The sequence below is a fragment of the Trichosurus vulpecula genome, chromosome 7 (assembly GCF_011100635.1).
Source record: "Trichosurus vulpecula isolate mTriVul1 chromosome 7, mTriVul1.pri, whole genome shotgun sequence".
Lineage (NCBI taxonomy): Eukaryota > Metazoa > Chordata > Mammalia > Diprotodontia > Phalangeridae > Trichosurus > Trichosurus vulpecula.
The window spans coordinates 266,550,291-266,568,817 of record NC_050579.1 but is presented as its reverse complement, the minus strand read 5'-3'; the positions used below and the strand labels follow the sequence as shown (position 1 = coordinate 266,568,817).

General features: G+C 48.7%; 1 protein-coding gene across 2 annotated transcripts; it reads right to left on the bottom strand.

The window, feature by feature from the left end:
- Nucleotides 1-272: 272 nt before the first annotated feature.
- On the bottom strand, nt 273-18,085 carry DDR1 (discoidin domain receptor tyrosine kinase 1). 2 transcript variants are annotated; one of them, XM_036769082.1, is made up of 18 exons: nt 17,864-18,085; nt 12,891-13,020; nt 12,689-12,791; nt 12,165-12,393; nt 11,345-11,492; nt 10,537-10,636; nt 9,779-9,965; nt 9,379-9,625; nt 8,593-8,688; nt 8,223-8,374; nt 7,620-7,785; nt 6,702-6,812; nt 5,282-5,526; nt 3,943-4,070; nt 3,544-3,762; nt 2,475-2,709; nt 1,645-1,794; nt 273-1,449 (listed from the first exon to the last, which is right to left on the bottom strand). In XM_036769082.1, exons 2-18 carry the CDS (start codon nt 12,988-12,990, stop codon nt 1,309-1,311), a joined length of 2,757 nt encoding a protein of 918 aa, XP_036624977.1. In that variant the 5' UTR covers nt 12,991-13,020; nt 17,864-18,085; the 3' UTR covers nt 273-1,308. The 2 variants fall into 2 exon arrangements, with proteins under 2 accessions (XP_036624977.1, XP_036624978.1); XM_036769083.1 differs by lacking the exon at nt 6,702-6,812 and having other exon boundaries at nt 17,864-18,043.
- Between the last annotated feature and the right edge of the window lie 442 nt (nt 18,086-18,527).

The window sequence follows — 18,527 nt, the reverse complement described above, 5'->3', positions numbered from 1 at the left end:
ATGAGATAATATTAGTAAAGTGCTTAACACAGTACCTGGCACATAATAGGAACTTAATAGATGCTTGTTTCCTTCCTTCCTTCCCTCCTTCTTTCCTTCCTTCCTTCTCCTTTCTCTCCCTCCTTCCCTCCTTCCTTGCCTCCCTCCCTCCTTCCCTCCTTCCTCTTCTTAGGGAAGGAGCTTTGAGAAGTGCATGACATTGTGGGAAACGAAGCAGAGGAAATTAGGGTAGGAGGAGGATTTTGTAGCGATGCCAAGAATCAGACATGGAGCACATTTGGAAAACTCAACCTTTATTACCTGCCTATTGCAGGGGATTAAAATTACCTCCAACTAGCTTCATATATTAGTGTAAAAATCTGTGTCTCTCCCCTCCCCCCCAATGTACAAACCCAAGTGATTATAGAAAACCCAAAGCAATATCAATAATAAAGACATCTAACCCAGGGGCCAGATACATTACTTCCCCCCACCCCACTCCCCCCAAGTCAAAATATTTACTCCAAAGAAACTTACAGACTCAGACAAGCACTATCTACAGCATGGGGGAAGAGGGTGGGGGAGATGAGAACAGTTAGAGAAGTAGGGGTGAATTGACCCCCAAGTCCAGTGTATTGGGAGATGGAGAAAGGTGAGGGACAGAGCCAGGGACAATTCCAGGGGAAGTGATAGAGGATATCCATCCCTACTTCCTGTCCTCCCTAGCCCCCAAATTCTCAGCCAGTTGTGTCCAGTGTGTGACAGAGAGAGAGAGAGAGGGACTGGTGGGGCTACAGCCATCTCTCCAGGAACCAGTGTCTTCCAGTGGGGCCCCGTTGCCCCAATAAGCCACATCCAGTGTCTGCCCAATAGATGCCCTCCCTCACTTTGAGGATTGCCAGAGGTCAGAGGAAATCCCAATCCCAGGGCCAGCTGGGTGGGTGGGGAACAGGAGAGACAGACTGGGAAAGAGGGAAAGAGATACAGGGAGAAAAACAAGGAAGTTATCAAAGAAAGGCCAAAAAAAGGAAAAGCGATCACATAATCCCCATCGCCTGCAGCAGACACAGCCTGCCGGAGATCAGTCTTTCCCTCTGCCTCCATATGGGGTAGCTTTGTGCTCAACAGAGGAGAGGCAGGAAAGAAGGAGAGATAGCACAGTGGAGATCACGGTGATGGGGACCAGCAGATCTGGGAATGGACAAACAAGTTAGGAGCGGGGTAATGGGAACAGGAGAATTGTGCCCTCTTCTTCAGGTACAGCTGCTGTCCCCATCACTGAGTCACACAAGGAAGGTGGGTAGGCAAATGAAGAGTAGGTGCCAAGATTCACACCATATTGAGGGCATCTTCTGTCAGATATTGGTGCAGCTGGGGGAAAGGGGGGCGTTCCTCTGGTTCTCGGCTCCAACACTGAAGCATCAGTTCATAGAGTCCCAGAGGGCAGGCATCAGGGCGGGCCAGATACACCTAGATTGTATCAGACAATGGAGAAAAGAAGGCTTGCTTGAGCAAATTCATCATACAGGCGAAATGGCAAAGCTGGATCTCAAACCCAGGTCCAAATTTGGTGCTTTTCCTACCAAACCTCTGCCCCTCCAGCCTAAGTCCCAACTCCCCAGAAGCACTCGTATCCTCCTCTCCTACCCCATTCCAACTTCTGACCTGCCGGCCTTGGTCCCTGAAGAACTCCCCGGCATTCTCGATGACTTGCTCATCAGTAAGCTGCCCAAAAGGTTGAGCTCGACACAGCATCAACACCTCCCACAAGGTTACTCCAAAGGCCCACACATCACTGGCTGTTGTGAACTTTCCCTGGAGGGGTGGGAAAAGGGATTAGTCAGGATGGGAATTTAGTGCAAAAGATCCCAAGACCTTTTCCCTAAACACACTGGTCCCTCACACTTAGCTCTTTGTCTTCCTGGGTCCCCTCACCATGAGGAGGACTTTTTCCATGATTCCATTCTCTCCTAAAACCCTGCTGACTTTTAGTGGCCCATCTTTCCCAAGGATTCTACCTTTTCTCCACTCCCCATCATCCTTCCCCTTCCCCTTTAACCATTTTCCTGTCCCAAGGCTCTCTTCCTTCTGATTCTGCCCTCTCCCCATCTCTTCACTGCATTATGCCTTAGCCTCACAGTCTGACTTTTACCTCTTTCCTCCCTCCCTTGTCACTCTTCCTCTTGATTTATCTCTGCTCTCCTCACCACATATACCCTGCAGTCAATCCTAATGACTAGCCCTTTTCTCTAATTCCTTAGAAAATAGGACATTAAAGCTGGAAGAGACTTTAGAAATCACCTAGTTGAACCTCTGCATTTTACACGTGAGGAAACTAAGACCCAGAGAGAAGTTACTCAAGGTAAGTTACCCAAGAAGTTGCTCAAGGTTACTTGGTTAATGAGTGACAGAGTCTAAACTAGAACCCAGGTCCCTAGCCACATCTCTCCCTGCTTCTCTTTCTCTTCTCCCTACTTACCAAGGGACTTCCTTACCATAAGAATGCACTCCCAAGCCATCCACCGGATGGGCAGCACAGCTCGGCCCTGCACACGATAATAATCCCCAGCATAGAGGTTTCGGCTCATTCCAAAGTCAGCAATCTTGATGGTGAAATGCTCACCCACCAAGCAGTTCCTTGTGGCTAGGTCCCGGTGCACAAAATTGAGTGTGGCAAGATATCGCATACCAGAGGCAATCTGGGCTGCCACATGAAGCAGCATTGTGTAGCTGAAAGATAGCGGGATCCCAGCATCAGAGAGGAAAGTCTCAAGAGCCCCAGGCTGGATAGGGAAGGTTGCCCAAGTTATACTGTCCAGCTCCCTTCCAGTGAAGAGATGGTATGACCCACTCACCAGCGTTGCTCACATCTCTCCAAGGGGCCAGATGGGATTTTCATACCAAACCATCTCCCTGCTCCCACCCACAGAAGGTTTCTATTTATAGGGTTCCAGACTTGTGCTATGAGATTAGGGAAGAGATGACAGGGAAATATGGTGGTCAGGTCCCGGTTCCTTTGTGATTCCAAATATCCCTTCTGTCTACCTGTTCCCAGAGCCTTTAAGCAGACCTCCAGCCTGAAACCTTAGCGGTCTCTTTGCCCTGTTTGGGAGTCTCAGCCTACCTTCTCTCCATAAAATCACAGGTAAAAATCTTAACCTGGGGTCTAGGGACTCCAGAGGGGTCAGAAGATAAATTTCATGGGGATCTGTGAACTTATGTGAGAAAAAAATTACATTTTCATTAACCTCCCCCTGAAAATTAGCATTTCCTTCAGTTATTTAAAAAAATTATTCTGAGAAGGGATCCATAGACTTCACCAGAATTCCAAAAGGTTTCATGACACAGAAAAGGCTAAGAGCCCTGTTATAAATCCTAACATCATAAATCCTTACTAACTCAATGATCCCTGCCATGTTCTACCACTAAAGGATAGAGGATAGGTGTGTGTGTGTGTGTGTGTGTGTGTGTGTGTGTGTGTGTGTTTTGCCAGGCCAGGGTCAGCAAGAGCAACGGCTAACCTTCATTAACCCCTTTTTTTGCTTTAGCCTTGGGGTAGATTACCTGATGGTGGGCCCCTGAGTGACTCCCCCATCTCCTGGGCTGCCATCTACAGCTTTGTCCTCTAATCGGTGGGCACTGAGGAACTGATTAAGGTCACCATTCTCCATGTAGTCAGTAATCATACAGAGGGGGTCATCCTGCACGCACACCCCTAGCAGCCGAATTATATTAGGGTCCTTCAGTCTTGACATGATCTTTACCTCTTTCAGGAAATCATTCCTAGAGAATAGAGGAGAAGATTAGGAAAGGCTCATAAGAGAATTAAACAAATTGATGAATTCCTTCTTTTGGATTCTACCTCCTCCCTTCAGAATCAGCCCCTTCTTCCCCTCACCCTGCAGCCTCTCCCTGGCCTCTGCCAACCTATCCCAAGCCCCACAATGCATTCAAGAGTCTTGCCTGGCATTCTTTGTGGCATCCGGGCGAAGGATCTTGACAGCCACCAGCAAGGGGCGTCCCTTCCTCACATTGAGGGGGAACTCTAGGTTAAGCAGATCCTGGGGACTCTCCACCTCACACAAATGTACCTGTGAAGGGGAGGGAAAGAAGAGAGCTAGGTCACTGGGGAATACTACAAGGATCAAAGAGGTCATGGAGTCAAGAAGTACTGGCATAATGGACCGACTGGGAGCCACAGTCCTAGCTCTACCTACCTGCTCGGTGACTTTGGGCAATTTACTTAACTTCTCTGAATCTCAGTCTGTAAAATAGTCTTAGTAGTACCTGTTTTGCCTACTTCACTGGGTTGTTATAAAGATGAGGAAATATAGCTGAAAGCTCGTTGAAAACTGAATGATACGATACTAGTGTGAGGTGTTACCACCACCATCTGTTGTAGAGCTGCCATTGCCCAGGATGAAGAAAAGAAAAGATGAAGGTGGTTACTCTGGTGCTAATATCACTCAAAAGGTCAGAGGTCAGAGGTCAAAGGAAAGGTCAAGAGTCATGTTAGAGTCCTCTTGATTTTCCCTCTTTACCTCTGTATCCATTCGATGGTCAAACACTGCCCATCGTGACTATGTAGCTTTCTTTCCGCTTGTACAGCCACTATCACAATTCAGATCCTCACCACCTATCACCTAGGCTAGGATTCCAAGGCTGTAGAAATAGCCTCCTAATTTGTTCATTGCTTGCAGTCCTTCCCCCTTCCAGCCCATCCTCTACACAGCTTCCTAAAGAATGTTCCTAAGGCATGGGTCTGACAATGCCACTCCTCTGCTTCACAAGCTCTCTATATCCTGTAGGATAAAATACAACCCCCTCAGCCTGTTCTTTAAGGCCCTCCACCATCTGGCTCAGACCTACCTTTCCTGCCTTATTTGGCATTACTCCCCTTTACATGCCAACCAAATAAGCTTACTAGCTGTTCCCCAAACTGGACAAATATCTCCCGCCTCCCTGCATTTGCACAATCTGTGAGCCCAGCTGTTCACCTTCACACCTGGAGTAACCTCTCCTTACCTCTACCTCTTAGACTCCCTAGCCTCCTTCACAGATCAGCTCAGGCATGAGCTTCCTGGTGAAGCTTTCCCTGGTCCTCCCAATTATTCATACTCTCTTCCTCCACAAATTACCTTGTATTTACTTATCTGTGTACCTGCTGTATCCCCCAAGTAGAACGTAAGCTCCTTGAGGGCAGGTCTTTTCCTTGTTTTTGCCTTTGCATCTCCAGTGCCTTGCACCCAGCAGGAACTTAATAAAAGTTTGCTGAATTGAACCGAATTGAGTTCCTCCTCACCTCCCCGAACTGGCCTTCACCTAGCTTCTCCTTGAAGCGGAGCCGGGATCGGGGGAAATCCCCTCGGGGAGGGCCATCACCTGTAGCCCCTGGAGGCAGTGCAGGGACAGCATAGGTATTTCCCCCAGTGACACCCTGTAGAGTGACGATGTCAGCTTCAGCATAGTGGGGGACGCTGCTCTGGGAGGGTGGAGGCAACAGTGGTGCACATGGCTTCTCTGGTTCCATGTAGTCTCCATGGCAGGCTGCAAGGTAGGACAGAAGAGACGGGCATTGAGAGCAGCTGAAGTAGCCCCAGATTCCTAGTGGCACAGTTCAGAGGTAGGTAGCCATATTCCCCCTCCCCACCAAGGTACCTAAGTGCTCTTACCCCCTTCCCTCCTGCATTCCCCAGGTGAACAGAACCCGGACATCCTCTAGGTCTTTTATTTTCTTGTTTTTCATCTACCCACAAAGGACAATCTAAAGTTAAAAAACAGGTGGGATAAAGATCTGACTTCACTACATAAGGGATGTGACAATAGAACAAGGTGAGCTCTGAAGACCAGAGGGATTTCTTTCCTAAGGATCTTTCAGCAGTAAAGATATTCTTGTATCTATCTGGACAGGAAGGGAGATTTACCCATCCACATTTTTCTAAACCTTAAATTCCCCCACTCAGATTTTCCTCTCACTCAACTGCCCTCCCCTCCCAGCCCTTCAACTCTGACTTTACCATTTCACTATCCCTCCCAAACCTTTACCATTCCAATCCACCAGCCCCAAAGACAGAGTAGAAACAGCAGGGGGCCACAGAGAGGGAACAGAGAATAGAAGAACCCTTTCCTCTACAAATCCTATAACAAGGAATCTAGACACGGGGAAAAGTGTAGACAGGTTAGAGAATTTTCTTTGAGGCTCGGGGGGCCTGGGAGAGACAACAAAGCAAACACAAAGGAGTAGGAGGGGACAGAGAAGGTATGGGATTTGAGGACCTTCAACTCTGAAACTCCATAGAGAAGAAACATAAGGGGAAAGGGGGAGTGCCAGGGGTGGTGGAGCCTCCTCCTATGTAGCTCTAGAGAGAGGGGGAAACCAAAAGATAAGGACTGGGAAGTGACAGAAAGAGTTAAGGCTGTGAAACCACCTTCCTCTTCAAGTATAAAAAGCTAAAGAGAATGTGCTAAAGGAAAAAAGAAAAGGAGAAAGCCAAGAACTCAATCCAAGTGAGTCTTTTCCTCCATTACTCTAAAGAAAGACCTCAAAAAAGGGCAGAAAACAATACAGTAGAACTAAAGGTGCAAGAGTTTTCTCCTCCAGTGCTCTGGAGAGCAGAAGAGGACACGGTTGGGAGCAAAGAAAGCATAAGGAGTCAGAGTCTTTTTCCCACACCACTGTGGAGTGGGGAGCCTGGGGGAACCCAGGGGATGATGGGGCTTACCCTGGGTGTTGGTAGGTTTGGCCCAGGCGGGTGTGGGGGGGCCAAAGCCTCGGGGGGGACAGGCGTAAGTGGCCAGGAGGAGGCGGTAGGCTGGATTGGAGAGCAGCATCGCTGTCGGGAGAAGGAGGGATGGGGGAGACACCGGGAGAGGGTGAGACCGGGGGGGATAGACAAATGAATAGGAGACCAGAGCCTTAACTGATATTTTGATGCCTGAGGCAAGGGGCAAGCAGCATGAATTATATGCCCTGAGATAATGTTTTTAAATTAATGGTATGAAAAAATGTTAAGTAATTAATACAAAGTTATCTCGAGCAGGAGGGGTAACTAGTTACGATTGTGGCTTCTCCACTGTTAAATTCTGGTGCCCAGGGGCAAAACCTGAGTTGCCCCAAATTAGTTATGACTCTGGAGGAGACAAGGGATGGGTAGAGACTAAGAAGACAAGACAGACAGATGGAAGAGACACAGGGGAGGAAGAGTCTAGAAGAACATATGGACAGGCTGACAGAGAAGACATATATCGGGTACAACCGAGAAGTGAGAAGTATGGTCCAAAGAGTTGAGTAGGGGAGACACAAAGACAAGGAAGACATTGGAAAGACTGGTGGGGATGAGATTGACTGACACAAACAATATAGAATGTAAGGGGTGACCAGGAATACAGATGGACCTGAGGAAACAAGGGGATGAATTATGGCATCCTGAAGGAGGCCATAGAGAAAAAACAAGGTAGAAAGTAAAGACAGAGACAATGAGAGAGAGAGACAGACAGACAGAGAGACAGACAGACAGACGGAGAGAGACAGAGACAGAGAAAGAGAGAGACAGAGAGAGATAGAGAGACAGAGAAAGAGAGAGAGAGAGAGCATAGGAGTGGGGGCAGATGGTATTAATCCTTCTCTCTGAAGGCCATACCAGAGCCATTAGGGGCACTGGGAACAGGGTGAGGTGGGTTCCCACGGGGCCGAGGTTCCTGATAAGGGGGTGGTTCTCGAGGTCCTGGACGGTTGTTGATGAGTACAGTGTCCCCAGGGACAGAGAGATGAACTGTCAGCTCCTCCTCTGACACTCGTCGCTCAGCCTGGCAGGAGTCGGGGGAAAACGAGAGAGCCTGGGAGTCAAAGCACACATTGGCCTCTACCACCTTCTACCCACCTAGGTTTTTTCCTAGCTATACCATAACTATTCCCATCAGCTAGGTGGCGTAATGAACTTGGATGACTCCTGACGGAAGACTTGAGTTCAAATCCTTCCTCAGTTCCTTCTGGCTATGTGACACTGGGTCAAATCCCTTAACCTTTCTCTCAACCTCAATTTTCTCATCTGTAAAATGGCTACCATAATAGCCTATATCTCACAGGGCTGTTGTGAGACAACTTATGAAGAGTACTTTATAAATACTTACTATTATCCCCATCTTTTGTCCTGTCCTCCTCCCCATTCATTCCCTTTTAGTCCTGGATCTCATACTCCCTCAAGACACAAACCCCTCCCTGACCTTCCCAAACCCTTGCCCACCTTGCCAAGAAGCCTGCGCCAGTGCTGCCTCCAGAGCATGAAGGCGATGATGAGCAGCAGCAGCAGGATGATGGCCACCAAGCAGCCAATCAAAATGGCTGTGGGGCTGCCCTCTGCTTTGGCCACAGGCTGCTGCCCCCGAGGCTCCAGCTCTGTGCAGAGAGAAGGAGAAAGAAGTCAGAGCTCAAGACTAGGGATGAAAAGGGAATCCAGTAGTTAGGTGGTCCAGCATAATGTAAACTTATCTAGAACAGAAGGTGGTTTTTGGTCTTTATATCCCAAGGGCACAATCTGATGCATTTTATAAACATTTGTTGGATTAAATTCAAGGAGTAGGGAGGAAGGGAAGGACAGACGGCAGGGACATTACCCAAGCTGCTGAAGTTGGTAGAAACTGGGCCTGGGGGCCACCAAGGGGCAGGTGGTCGGGTGCCACCCAAAGCTGGAGAGGATTCATTCACAATATCTGGAGAGAACAAATAGAGAAGAGGGAGTTGGGTAAAGAGAAAAAGGTAACCAAGGAGAGGAGAGATGAAAAGGAAAATATGTGGGGAAGATGAGTTAGATGAGAATAAAACATTCCTCTGAAACATAAGGATCAGAAATGAATTCTGTAGCAGCTGAGAGGAGGCTGTTGGGGAAGTTTGGGGTGGAGAAAGACAGACAGATGGAGGAGACACAGGACAGCATGAGTCCAAAAGAATGAACAGGTAGTTTGACAGAGAAGACACATATTGGGTACAACTGAGGAGTGTGGTCTGAAGATTTGTGGAGACACAAGAATGAAGATAACTGCTAGCAAAACGGATAAAAAGACAAAGAAGACACAAGAAAGACTGGTCGGAGTGGGATGACCAACAAACAATATAGAGTGTAAGCAACAACGAGGAACACAGATGGGCTTGGGGAAACAAGTGGATGAGTTATAAAGGAACACAACAGAACTATACAGGTTGAAATGGTAAGAGAGGAAGGGAGTTGGGGCAGGAGACTTGGGATGTCTCTGTATAAGAACATCTCAGGATATTCTTGGGGGCAAAGGGGAAGAGAAACTGCCAGATGCTGAGGATCTGAGACAGCAGACAAGGGCCATGAACAGTATTATTCCACCATAAATGGGGCTGGGAATGAAGGGTATTGTTGGGGAGACACTTACTAGAAAAGAAGGAGATTTCACTAAGGAGAAGCCAGGACCCAGTAAAACGGAAGCGGCACTGCAGAAATCGACCTACGCGGCCCCCCAACGACACAACCACAGACCGGGCTCTAGGGTCCCCTAGACTTCCTCCTAAGGCTTGATGTACTGGCTCTCCCTCCCAGGCTGTGGCTGGGCTTCGCTTGAAGCGGCATTCTACCCCACCAGGGAGCCGGGCACCCAGGGTGTGCATGTTGTTACAGTGGACCTGAGTAGGAACAAAAGGAAACCAGATCATAACAGAGGGATCTTTCCCGGTTATAGTATCTCTTTATGTCTTTTTCCCACCCACACCCATACCCACACCCCCAACAAAGCCATTATGTCCTTTCTATTTGGGCTTCAGCCACAGAATCCTCACCCGCATAGTCTGGAAGACCCGCAGTTGGTCAAACTCAAATTCCATCTCCACATAGCCACCAGGGAAGCTCTTGTTATGCCATCCTACATAATCATAGCCTGGCCATACTCGCAGCTCCTGGCTCTGCCTGAAGTCATCCAACCCCACCACACCATCTGCCAGTTGGCCCAGGCCTCCATATTGCAACCTGGGTTCAGGGAGGAAAGCAGGGTGAGTAGTTTTTAGAACAGGAATGGGGTGTCTTCTAACACTCTCACCCTTCTTTGAGCTCCGGCCCCTAGGCCCAACACTCTAGCCCTGTTTCCATATCTCCAACTCCAGCCTCATCCCTCAAATGTTAGGGCTTATCTCTACTCCCCCCAGGCCAAACAGCCTTTTCATCTCCTGTCCACAGTGTTTTTTCATTAGGTGCCCTGGACCTACTCTCCATAACTCTCATTTTCCTCCTCAATTTGTTTCCTGCTCCCTCTTTCACCTTTATCATTCTTATCCATGAGTTTGTCTCCCTCCCTCAGACTAGGAAACCAATATTTTTTAAATTATATATATTTTTTTCAATCAGCAAAAAGTCCTTTTCTCCCTCCCACTCTTCCCCCATATTGGGAATGAAAGAAAAACAAAACCCCTTTTACGTATGTGCATAGTAAGCACATTAAATTTCTGCATTGTAGACCCTACATCTCATCCCTGCTTTTTCCTTCCCTCTTGCTCTTCTTCAAAGCCCTAGCTCTACCTCTCCAAGGACCTGCCTCTCTCACCCGCCAACTGTGTGTCCATCGTAGGTTGAATCATTGAGATGCACAGCCTCAGGCAAGTACATAACCTGCCCCACAGGGGCTGTGTAGGAGAGCAGTCCGTCTAAGACAAAATGGAAGGAAATGGAGTTAGAGAGGGGAACCCACATTGTTTACAACTTTTTCTTAACTTTGGGAAAAATATTAAGTTTCCAGCTTATCCATTATTGACCTTTGCAGGCTTGTTATGCATTTCTCCCCTTAATATATTATATGATCTAGCCAGACTGACCGTTATGATCTTCTCACACAACTTTTCCTTTCCCATCTTTCTGACTTTGCACAAACTGTCTGTCCCACATACCTGGAATGATCTCCCACCTGACTTCTGCCTCTTAGAACCCCTAGTTTATAGCTCAATTCATGGGCCACCACCGACATGAGTTCTTTTTGATTCTACCAAGTACAAGCGCTGCCCAGCCCATTACCTTGTGTATATTTTGCCTATAATTACATACATACAAGTTGTCTCCCCTGAAAGAGTGTAAGCACCTTGAGGGCAGGTGGGATGTTTCTTTTGTCTTTGTATCCCCAGCACAGAGACACATAGTAGGCATTTTAAACCACTCATTGGTAGATTGAAATTTTTTTTCACAACCATTCCATTAGGCCCACTGATACGGCTACTGGTAATTTCAATTTTTTCCCCGTGGTGAATGAGAGGTTTAGTACCCCTCTCTTTCCCTGAGGACATAATGCAGTGGTTTTAGGGCTCTCTCTAAAACAAGAAACCCAAATTTTAGATCCCCCCAGGAAGAGGTGTGGAACTCACCCCTCCAGAGGCAGCCATATAACTCCACTCGAAGACAAACACTCATGACTCTGTCAGCCCTGGGGTAGAATCGGACGAGACGGGCCACCATGGGGGGTCCCAGATCCTTCAACACCACTCCACCGGTGTCCTCATTCCCTGAGATCACCTGGGGCAGGGGTGAAGTAGGGATGAGAAGAGGCATAGGGCTCAGAGATGGAATGGATGGGAAAGCCAGATTCTTGGCTCTAATTCCCATACTGTCTGCTCACTGACCCCCATCTCCAACCTAGAGTACCATTTCAGAGCAGGGAGGGAAGCGTGAAAGAAATACCAGACTGAGAGTCAAGGGACATGGATCTACCTCCAACTAGCTGTGTGACCTTGGGCAAACCAGTTCATGTCTCTCAGCCTCAGGGTCCTCATCTGCAAAACGAGGGGGTTGGTCTAGATCAGTAGTGTCGAACTCAGATAGAAATGGGAGGTCACTAAACCATGCATAAGGATCCTGGCAGGCTGCATACTGACTTAGAAAACCACAAATTAACATCATCTATGCTCTATTGTACGGCTGCACTAAGGAGTGCTGGCCAAAGGCCTGTTGGCCTGGGGGGTTGACACATCTGGTCTAGATGATCTCTAAAATCTTCCAACTTTATGATTTTTTTTCTCTATTCTCTGTTCCTTTCCCCAATTCCACCTTCTCTTTGCCTGACTCAATTGACTTTTTTACCTCTCCCCTACACAGAATCTGTCCTCCTGCTCCCAGATGCCATGTCTACATGCTTTCTATAACCCCAATCTCCTCTATCAATTATCCCCCTCCCCTGCCTCTCTTCACCTCCTGGCCCCATCGGTCCTTCCAGTCCATCCATCGGTGACCATCGCGGGAGTATCTCAGCCGGTAACTAGGAGAGAACTCCTTGCCCAACCCCCCAGCATGCCGTCCTTGGGTCCCCACCAGGGCCACCAAGTGGAGCCGTCGAAGGTCCACCTGCAGGTACTCTGATTCCATTGGAAACACTGGCCCTGCTGGACACCACGCCCCATCTCCGTCGCTGCTCTCCAATCTGGAAGGAAGACAGAGGGACTTGAGTTAGTGTTTGGAATCCCAGGGATGGATTTATTACTAGACAGGCTCCCCTGTTACAGAGGTTTACTGTCATTATAATGCTCCTTGGCTTCATGGTATTACTGTAAGATCTCCAGTATTAGTGAGCCTACTGAAATGGCTTTCGGTTTCAACTGGGTCTCCAAAAGAAAAGAAGAGGAGGAGCCTCTGGAGGAGAAAAGTTAGAGACAGACAGGAAGGATCATAGAAAAACTGTTGTTTTCTGTTTGGGAGGAACTATGTGATGAGGGTACCTGCTATGTCGAGCAGCAGTGGAATCTGACCAGGAACTAGAGGCTGAGATGTCGCTGTCAGGAATGGTTCGGTCTTGCATACCCAGGGCATAGCGGCATTTGGCTGCATGGACGTAAGAGATAGAAACAGCAATGAGTACCACTAAATTTCCCCCTCCAGAGATCCTCTCCCCTCAGAGAACTAGATATCTAGCCTCCTCACCAGGGTCAAAGTGTCCCTCCATGTCAGCATTTTCAGCTGCTATCAGTATCACTGGCAGCAAAGACAACAGGATAAGCAGCCCCATGGCTCCAGATCCCATAGCCCTATGGTGGAGGGAACAGCATCTCTGCTGGAAGAGAGGAGAAAGAACAGAGAGATCTCAGCTAAGAGAAATAGTACAAAAAGACAAAAAAAAAAAAAGGAGAGAGTTTTTAATCCCTAGCTTTGGAGCCCACTTTCTCCACTCCCTACATATGTCCTAGACAGCTATCGCTCTAAGTGTCTGCTTCCTAACCTTCATTGAATTCAAGCATTCTGTCCCCAGACTCAAAGCTACCAAGTCCTTGCAGCTCCCTTTAGCACTGGCTCCCTTCAGGTATATGTCATCTCATTTACAAGCACCTCTTTCTCTTAGGAACACAGGCAGTTCTAACCACTACTTCCTTCAAGCCCAAGGTGCTGTGGCTCCCCAGTTCTATCCAGTTAGTCCTTACTCTTTTTCTGGGACCCAGACATCCTGCTGCCTCATCATTTCCCCCCTCCCCATCTCTCTTAAGGAGAAATCCAGAGTTGAAGAAAATTTAGTTGTCCTGGAGATAGGGGGAAGGGTTTAAAGGGAGTTTCCCCTAGGTTCCCCCCAGAAGGTAGGAGGAGTGGGGAGAAGGGATACTCCCTCGTTCCTTTGTCCTTCCTCAGCTGCTCCCACAATGCCCTGGGGCAGGAATGTAAGAGGCAGCTGAAACCCCAGGCTCTGAGACAGCAGCTGAGGGGATGGGTGAGGGGGTGGGAGTGGTAGGGGGAGAGCCAGAGACAGAGACTAGAAAGCAGGATGCTTGGGTTCCTGAGGTGAGCATAAGCTAGGGAGGAGGGAGAGGCAGGGAGAAAGGAGCAGGCCATTGGAATCCCAGGAGTTCTGTATATTGGATTCCTGGGTCCTATTCTCCACCCCCATCCCTTGGGAACAGCAGGGCCCTTGTTTCCTTGAGTAACCTTCATGCCCAGCCCTGGGTGAGTCATTGCTGGCACCGAGACCAGACAGAGACTGAGACAGAGCCCCCAGCAGAGATACAGAGACACAGAACAGAAGGCAGAGAGAAAAACACCAAGAGACACACAGAATGAAAGGCCAAGACAGAGATAGAGAGGTTGATTCAAAAAGACACACAGAAAGACTTATATACAGACACCAAGAACAAGGAATCCTGAGACCTGTAATGACCTCCATCTCTCCCTAGGGAATGGAGACACGGATTCAGACCTAGACCCTCTCAGAGAGAGCCGGCCCAGAATAACCCTTCCTGTCAACCCAAAAGCCAATTATATCCCAGGATGAGGACACCCTGCCATCTTCCACTCCATCCAGCCACCCCCTAGTCACTGACACACACAGTTCCCTATACACACACTTGCTCAGACCCATATCCATACTGTAAACACAGAGACAAACACAGCATCATGCAAGCACATGTGGATCTGCATATGCATACAGACATAATGTGGCAAACATCATACCCTGACATAGGTATACAGGTTTGAAGACCTGTATGTGACATTATTTATATAGTGTGTTTCTTCCATCATCTCATTTGGACCCAACTACAGCTCTCTCACATGCACATATCAAACCCCTATAGATCCAGAGACATGCACCCCCATACCCTCATACTGACATTAACTCTTAACCACAAATAAGACTCGTAACAAATCTGATTTCATTAATAAGTAAATAAGAGATAAATGCTGGGGTAAATAATAAAACATGAGATGCACAACAGCAATAAAAGCCTAGCAAAAGAAATCTCTTGTACACAAATACACAAAAACACAAAGAATAAGGAGCTTCAGCCCCTCGGTACATATACTATAGGCCCAAGAAACAGATGGGGAAAGAAGAGAAACCTGGGAGGAAAAGAAAAGGGGGAAAAGTAACTAAACATTCTTCCTTATTTTTACTACTTCCCCTGGGTCTCTTCCCCCAATTCCAACAACTCCTGCTTTAATAATCTCCAGGTCCTCCAGAAATGCCAGTCTTTGCTCTAATCAGTTGGAGCTCTGGAGAGGCTTGAGGGGCTAGCCTATGCACGTGTACAGCCAACTGTACAGTACCTTAGTTTGTCTAGGGTTTGGGTGGGGGCAGAAACTTCTGAGGCTGTCATTTGGTCCCAGGGGTGGGCAACTTGCAGCCTTGAGGCCACATGCAGCCCTCTAGGTCCTCAAGTGCAGCCCTTCAACTCCAAACTTCACAGAACAAAACCTTTCATTAAAGGATGTAAGGTGTAACTGTTATACCATCATCCTAAGGCAGATTCTTGGAGTACGATTGGGCTATTGGTAGACACTGGTTTTGTTTGTTTAGTTTGGGGTTTTTTGGTATATATTGTTGAGAGTAGTTTAGGGAGAGGAGTTATTAGTAAGAATGTGCTATCATCTACATCATGCCTATTCTCTAAAGGAGTATCTATCCCAAGTCTCTATTCTGGGCCCTCCTCTTTTCCTGCTATACTCTGGTAACCTCATTAGCTCCCGTGGGTTCAAATACCATCCCTACGCAGATAATTCCTAGTATGGTTTAGTGGATGCAGTGCTGGACTTGAGGTCAGGAAGACCTGGGTTCAAATCCTCCCTAGGATGCTTACTAGCTATGTGACCCTAAGCAAATCACTTAACCTCTCTGGGTTTCACTTTCCTCTTCTATAAAAAGGGGGAGTTGTATTTGATGATCTCTAATAGACCCATCCCCTAAGATTCTTTCCAGCTCTAAAAAGGTGATCCTATGCTCCCATGACAGGGGTAGCCAGAGGGCAAAACAGATCTTGCTTTGGAGGAAAGGAAGGAGGGCAACATTTTAGGGGGGTTCTCCAGCTGAATATGCCCTGTTTGGCATGGCATGAATGCTGAACACTGAGGAAATGCCCCCAGAGAAGTTCCGGGATGTGTCTGTGGCAGAGAAAGACAGGAGGGCTCTCAGTGGACAGGAAACTAGTCTGAAGGGTAGTGGTTGGGACAGGGATGCTAGACCGAAATAGTCTGATCGAACCAAGTAGAAACAATAAGCATCCTGTGTCCCAAACCCCAGACCCTCTCCCTTTAGCTACCACTTCCCTCCTAGGACCCAGGGGTCCCACCCTATCAGGTTTCTGTTCTCTCTATCAGGAAGTCCTCCCCCATCACTCCCTACCTCTCCTCCCTCTTTCTGGAAGACCCAGGCTTCCTGCCTCTGATAGCCCAGCCTCTTCAGTAGTTGGGCCCTGCCAAGCAGGAGGTGGGGGAGGAGAGAAGGGAAGGAGCCCAGAGAGGGAGGCGCCAGTCAGGCTCGGGTGTCAGGAGGTGGTTCCCAGGAGCAGCTGTTGGGGGGCCTTTTCTGGGGAGAGTATCCAAGAGCTGGAGCTTCTCAGGGCCCAGGGAGCAAACTCCCTCCTCCTACAACTCAGCTACCTATTTGCCTTCCTTTTTCTCTTCCTTTACCTTACCTTTCTCTTCTCTCTTCTCCCTGTTCCCTTTCCCTCCCTTTTCTCTTATACTGCCATCTGCAGCTCCTAAATTCCTCCCTACCCCAGCTTGCCTTGTATCTTTTCCACTACTTTTACATCCCTTTCTCATCACTGCCCCTTTTGCTCTAACCCTTCCCTGGCCCCCTAGGACTCCTTTTCCACTCCACGGATTCCATTTCTCATCTGCACTGGCCACTCCCCTCCCCAGCCCTCTTCTCCCTTCCCCCACCTCCTTGTAGGCTTCTACTGCACTGCACCCAGCTCACAGCCTACATTTGTTTTCACCCCAACCCCACCTAGACCCCATAACTTTGCTGCTCTTCTCCTCTCTAATGTTTCCACTTTCCCCTTTTCCCCCAAACAGCAGGCTTAGAGCAGTGGTGTCAAAGGCGGAGAGCCAGGCTAGAAGAGGTAATCTCTTCTTTCTGGCTCCTCCTTTTCTGGGCTCAGTTCCAAAAGAGGGGTGTGAGCAGGAGAGGCCCCCAGGGCAGGTGGGAAGGAGCAGGTTCTTGCAGGCCCAGCCTAGAACTGAGCACACCCAAAGCACCCAATGGGGGAGGGGCACAATGTCCCACCTGCCTGTCCCTTTCCTAGTTACTTGCCTTTCTGTGGGACTTCAGTGTGCTTTCTCTTGGCCATATAATCTCATCTAACATCATTTCATAAAGGCTTCCGTTATGGACAAAATATCAGTCTATTAGTCAACTAACCACTGGTTCTTCCCACTCTCCCACCCTACCTACTCTCACCACTACCACTCCCCAGCCAGAGGTCCCAGCTCCAATCAGGTAAAGTATCCTTGTGTCCATTCCCTATGCCCTGGTTCTCAAACCAGGGTCCAGGTCTCCTGACCCCAGCAAGCCCAACCAGTCACGGCTTCTGGGAGCAGTATCTGGTGGTAGCCCCAGGATCTCAATGTTTAGAATATACTGTCTAAATATAGAACCCTGGGCCAGGAGGAGTGAGACAGTGAGAAGACTAAGACAGATACAAGGAGAGAGGAACACACGAAGTGAAGAATAAATGTTGAGAAAGAAGATAATGAAGTAGGGAAAAGGCAGTCTCTTAACTGGACTGACATAAAGAGAAAGGGGAGAGGGAAGAACACGGGGAAGTGGGGAAGATCCATTCTGCCCCGCGCCTCGACACTCACCTTAACCAGGTTTAGACCTCTTTCCCCCGCCCCCACGCACACCCAGACCTATACACAGATCCTACACCTACATGCCGGTGATACATAGTCCCCTTGATAATTATGTCATCAGAGAAAAAGTTCACACCTGTTCCTAGAGGCACACAGATAACAAGTCTCAAGAGAGAAATGTTAAGTCCCAGTCAGAAACTGGTACAGAAAAGCAGACGGGAAGACACAAAAAGGCTGACACTCTCACACCTGAACACAAACTCCACAGCACACACTAACACAGACGGACAGACATACCCACTTCCCACCCTATGCGGTCCAACCCAAAGCATTCATACCACTCCAGAGAAGAGATCGGCAGGCAGATGGGGAAACTGGGTTCCCCGAGAGGCCAGACAAGGAGAGGCAGGGAGGACGGGAGGCGGACCTGAGCAGGAGGGAGGGGCTAGGTCCTAGAATAGGTAACCACACCTCAGCCTCCACCCCCATCCTCCTTTTCCAGGGGGCCGGAGACGACTAGAATCCTGGCAGGCAGATGGAACAGCAACAAGGAGAAAGGGAAACTCCAGTGAGGGAGGACATAAAGCCAGAGCCAGACTTTTAAGGAATGGAGCTCGAGCCCCTCACACTCCACTGAGACATTCCCCACTCCAGACCAATCTTGACCCTGGGCTCATGATAAGGCAAAGCCAGACAGAGAGGGGTCAAGGTGAGAAAAGGAGATCTGGGGACCAGGAAGGCTATAAACCTAGCCTGGCCCCAGTCCCCTAGCAGTCCCTGGGCTGAGATGCTCACTCATCTTAACTCCTTCCAGAGCACCCCAGCCTAGGGCCAGGGACTGGGGGCAGACAGCCTGGGTGGGGGGGGAGGGGGAAGAGTGGGAAGGGGAAGTATGCTGAGCCAAGCGGAGTCAAGTGACAAGGGAAAGGAGGCTGGAGCCAACTGGAATGTAAGACTGGAGCCGAGATTCCCAGGGGCGGGAGAGGGGAGAGCCCAGGAATA

Bases quoted from the DNA above. Each gene is read 5' to 3' on its own strand.
- DDR1 (XM_036769082.1), bottom strand. From the start codon at position 12,990: ATGGGATCTGGAGCCATGGGGCTGCTTATCCTGTTGTCTTTGCTGCCA. The intron at 6,813-7,619 runs GTATGGCCTTCA...TTCTCCCGACAG, and splicing joins CAGTGCCCCTAATGGCTCTG to CGATGCTGCTCTCCAATCCA. The intron at 2,710-3,543 runs GTAATCTACCCC...GCTATCTTTCAG, and splicing joins ACTCAGGGGCCCACCATCAG to CTACACAATGCTGCTTCATG.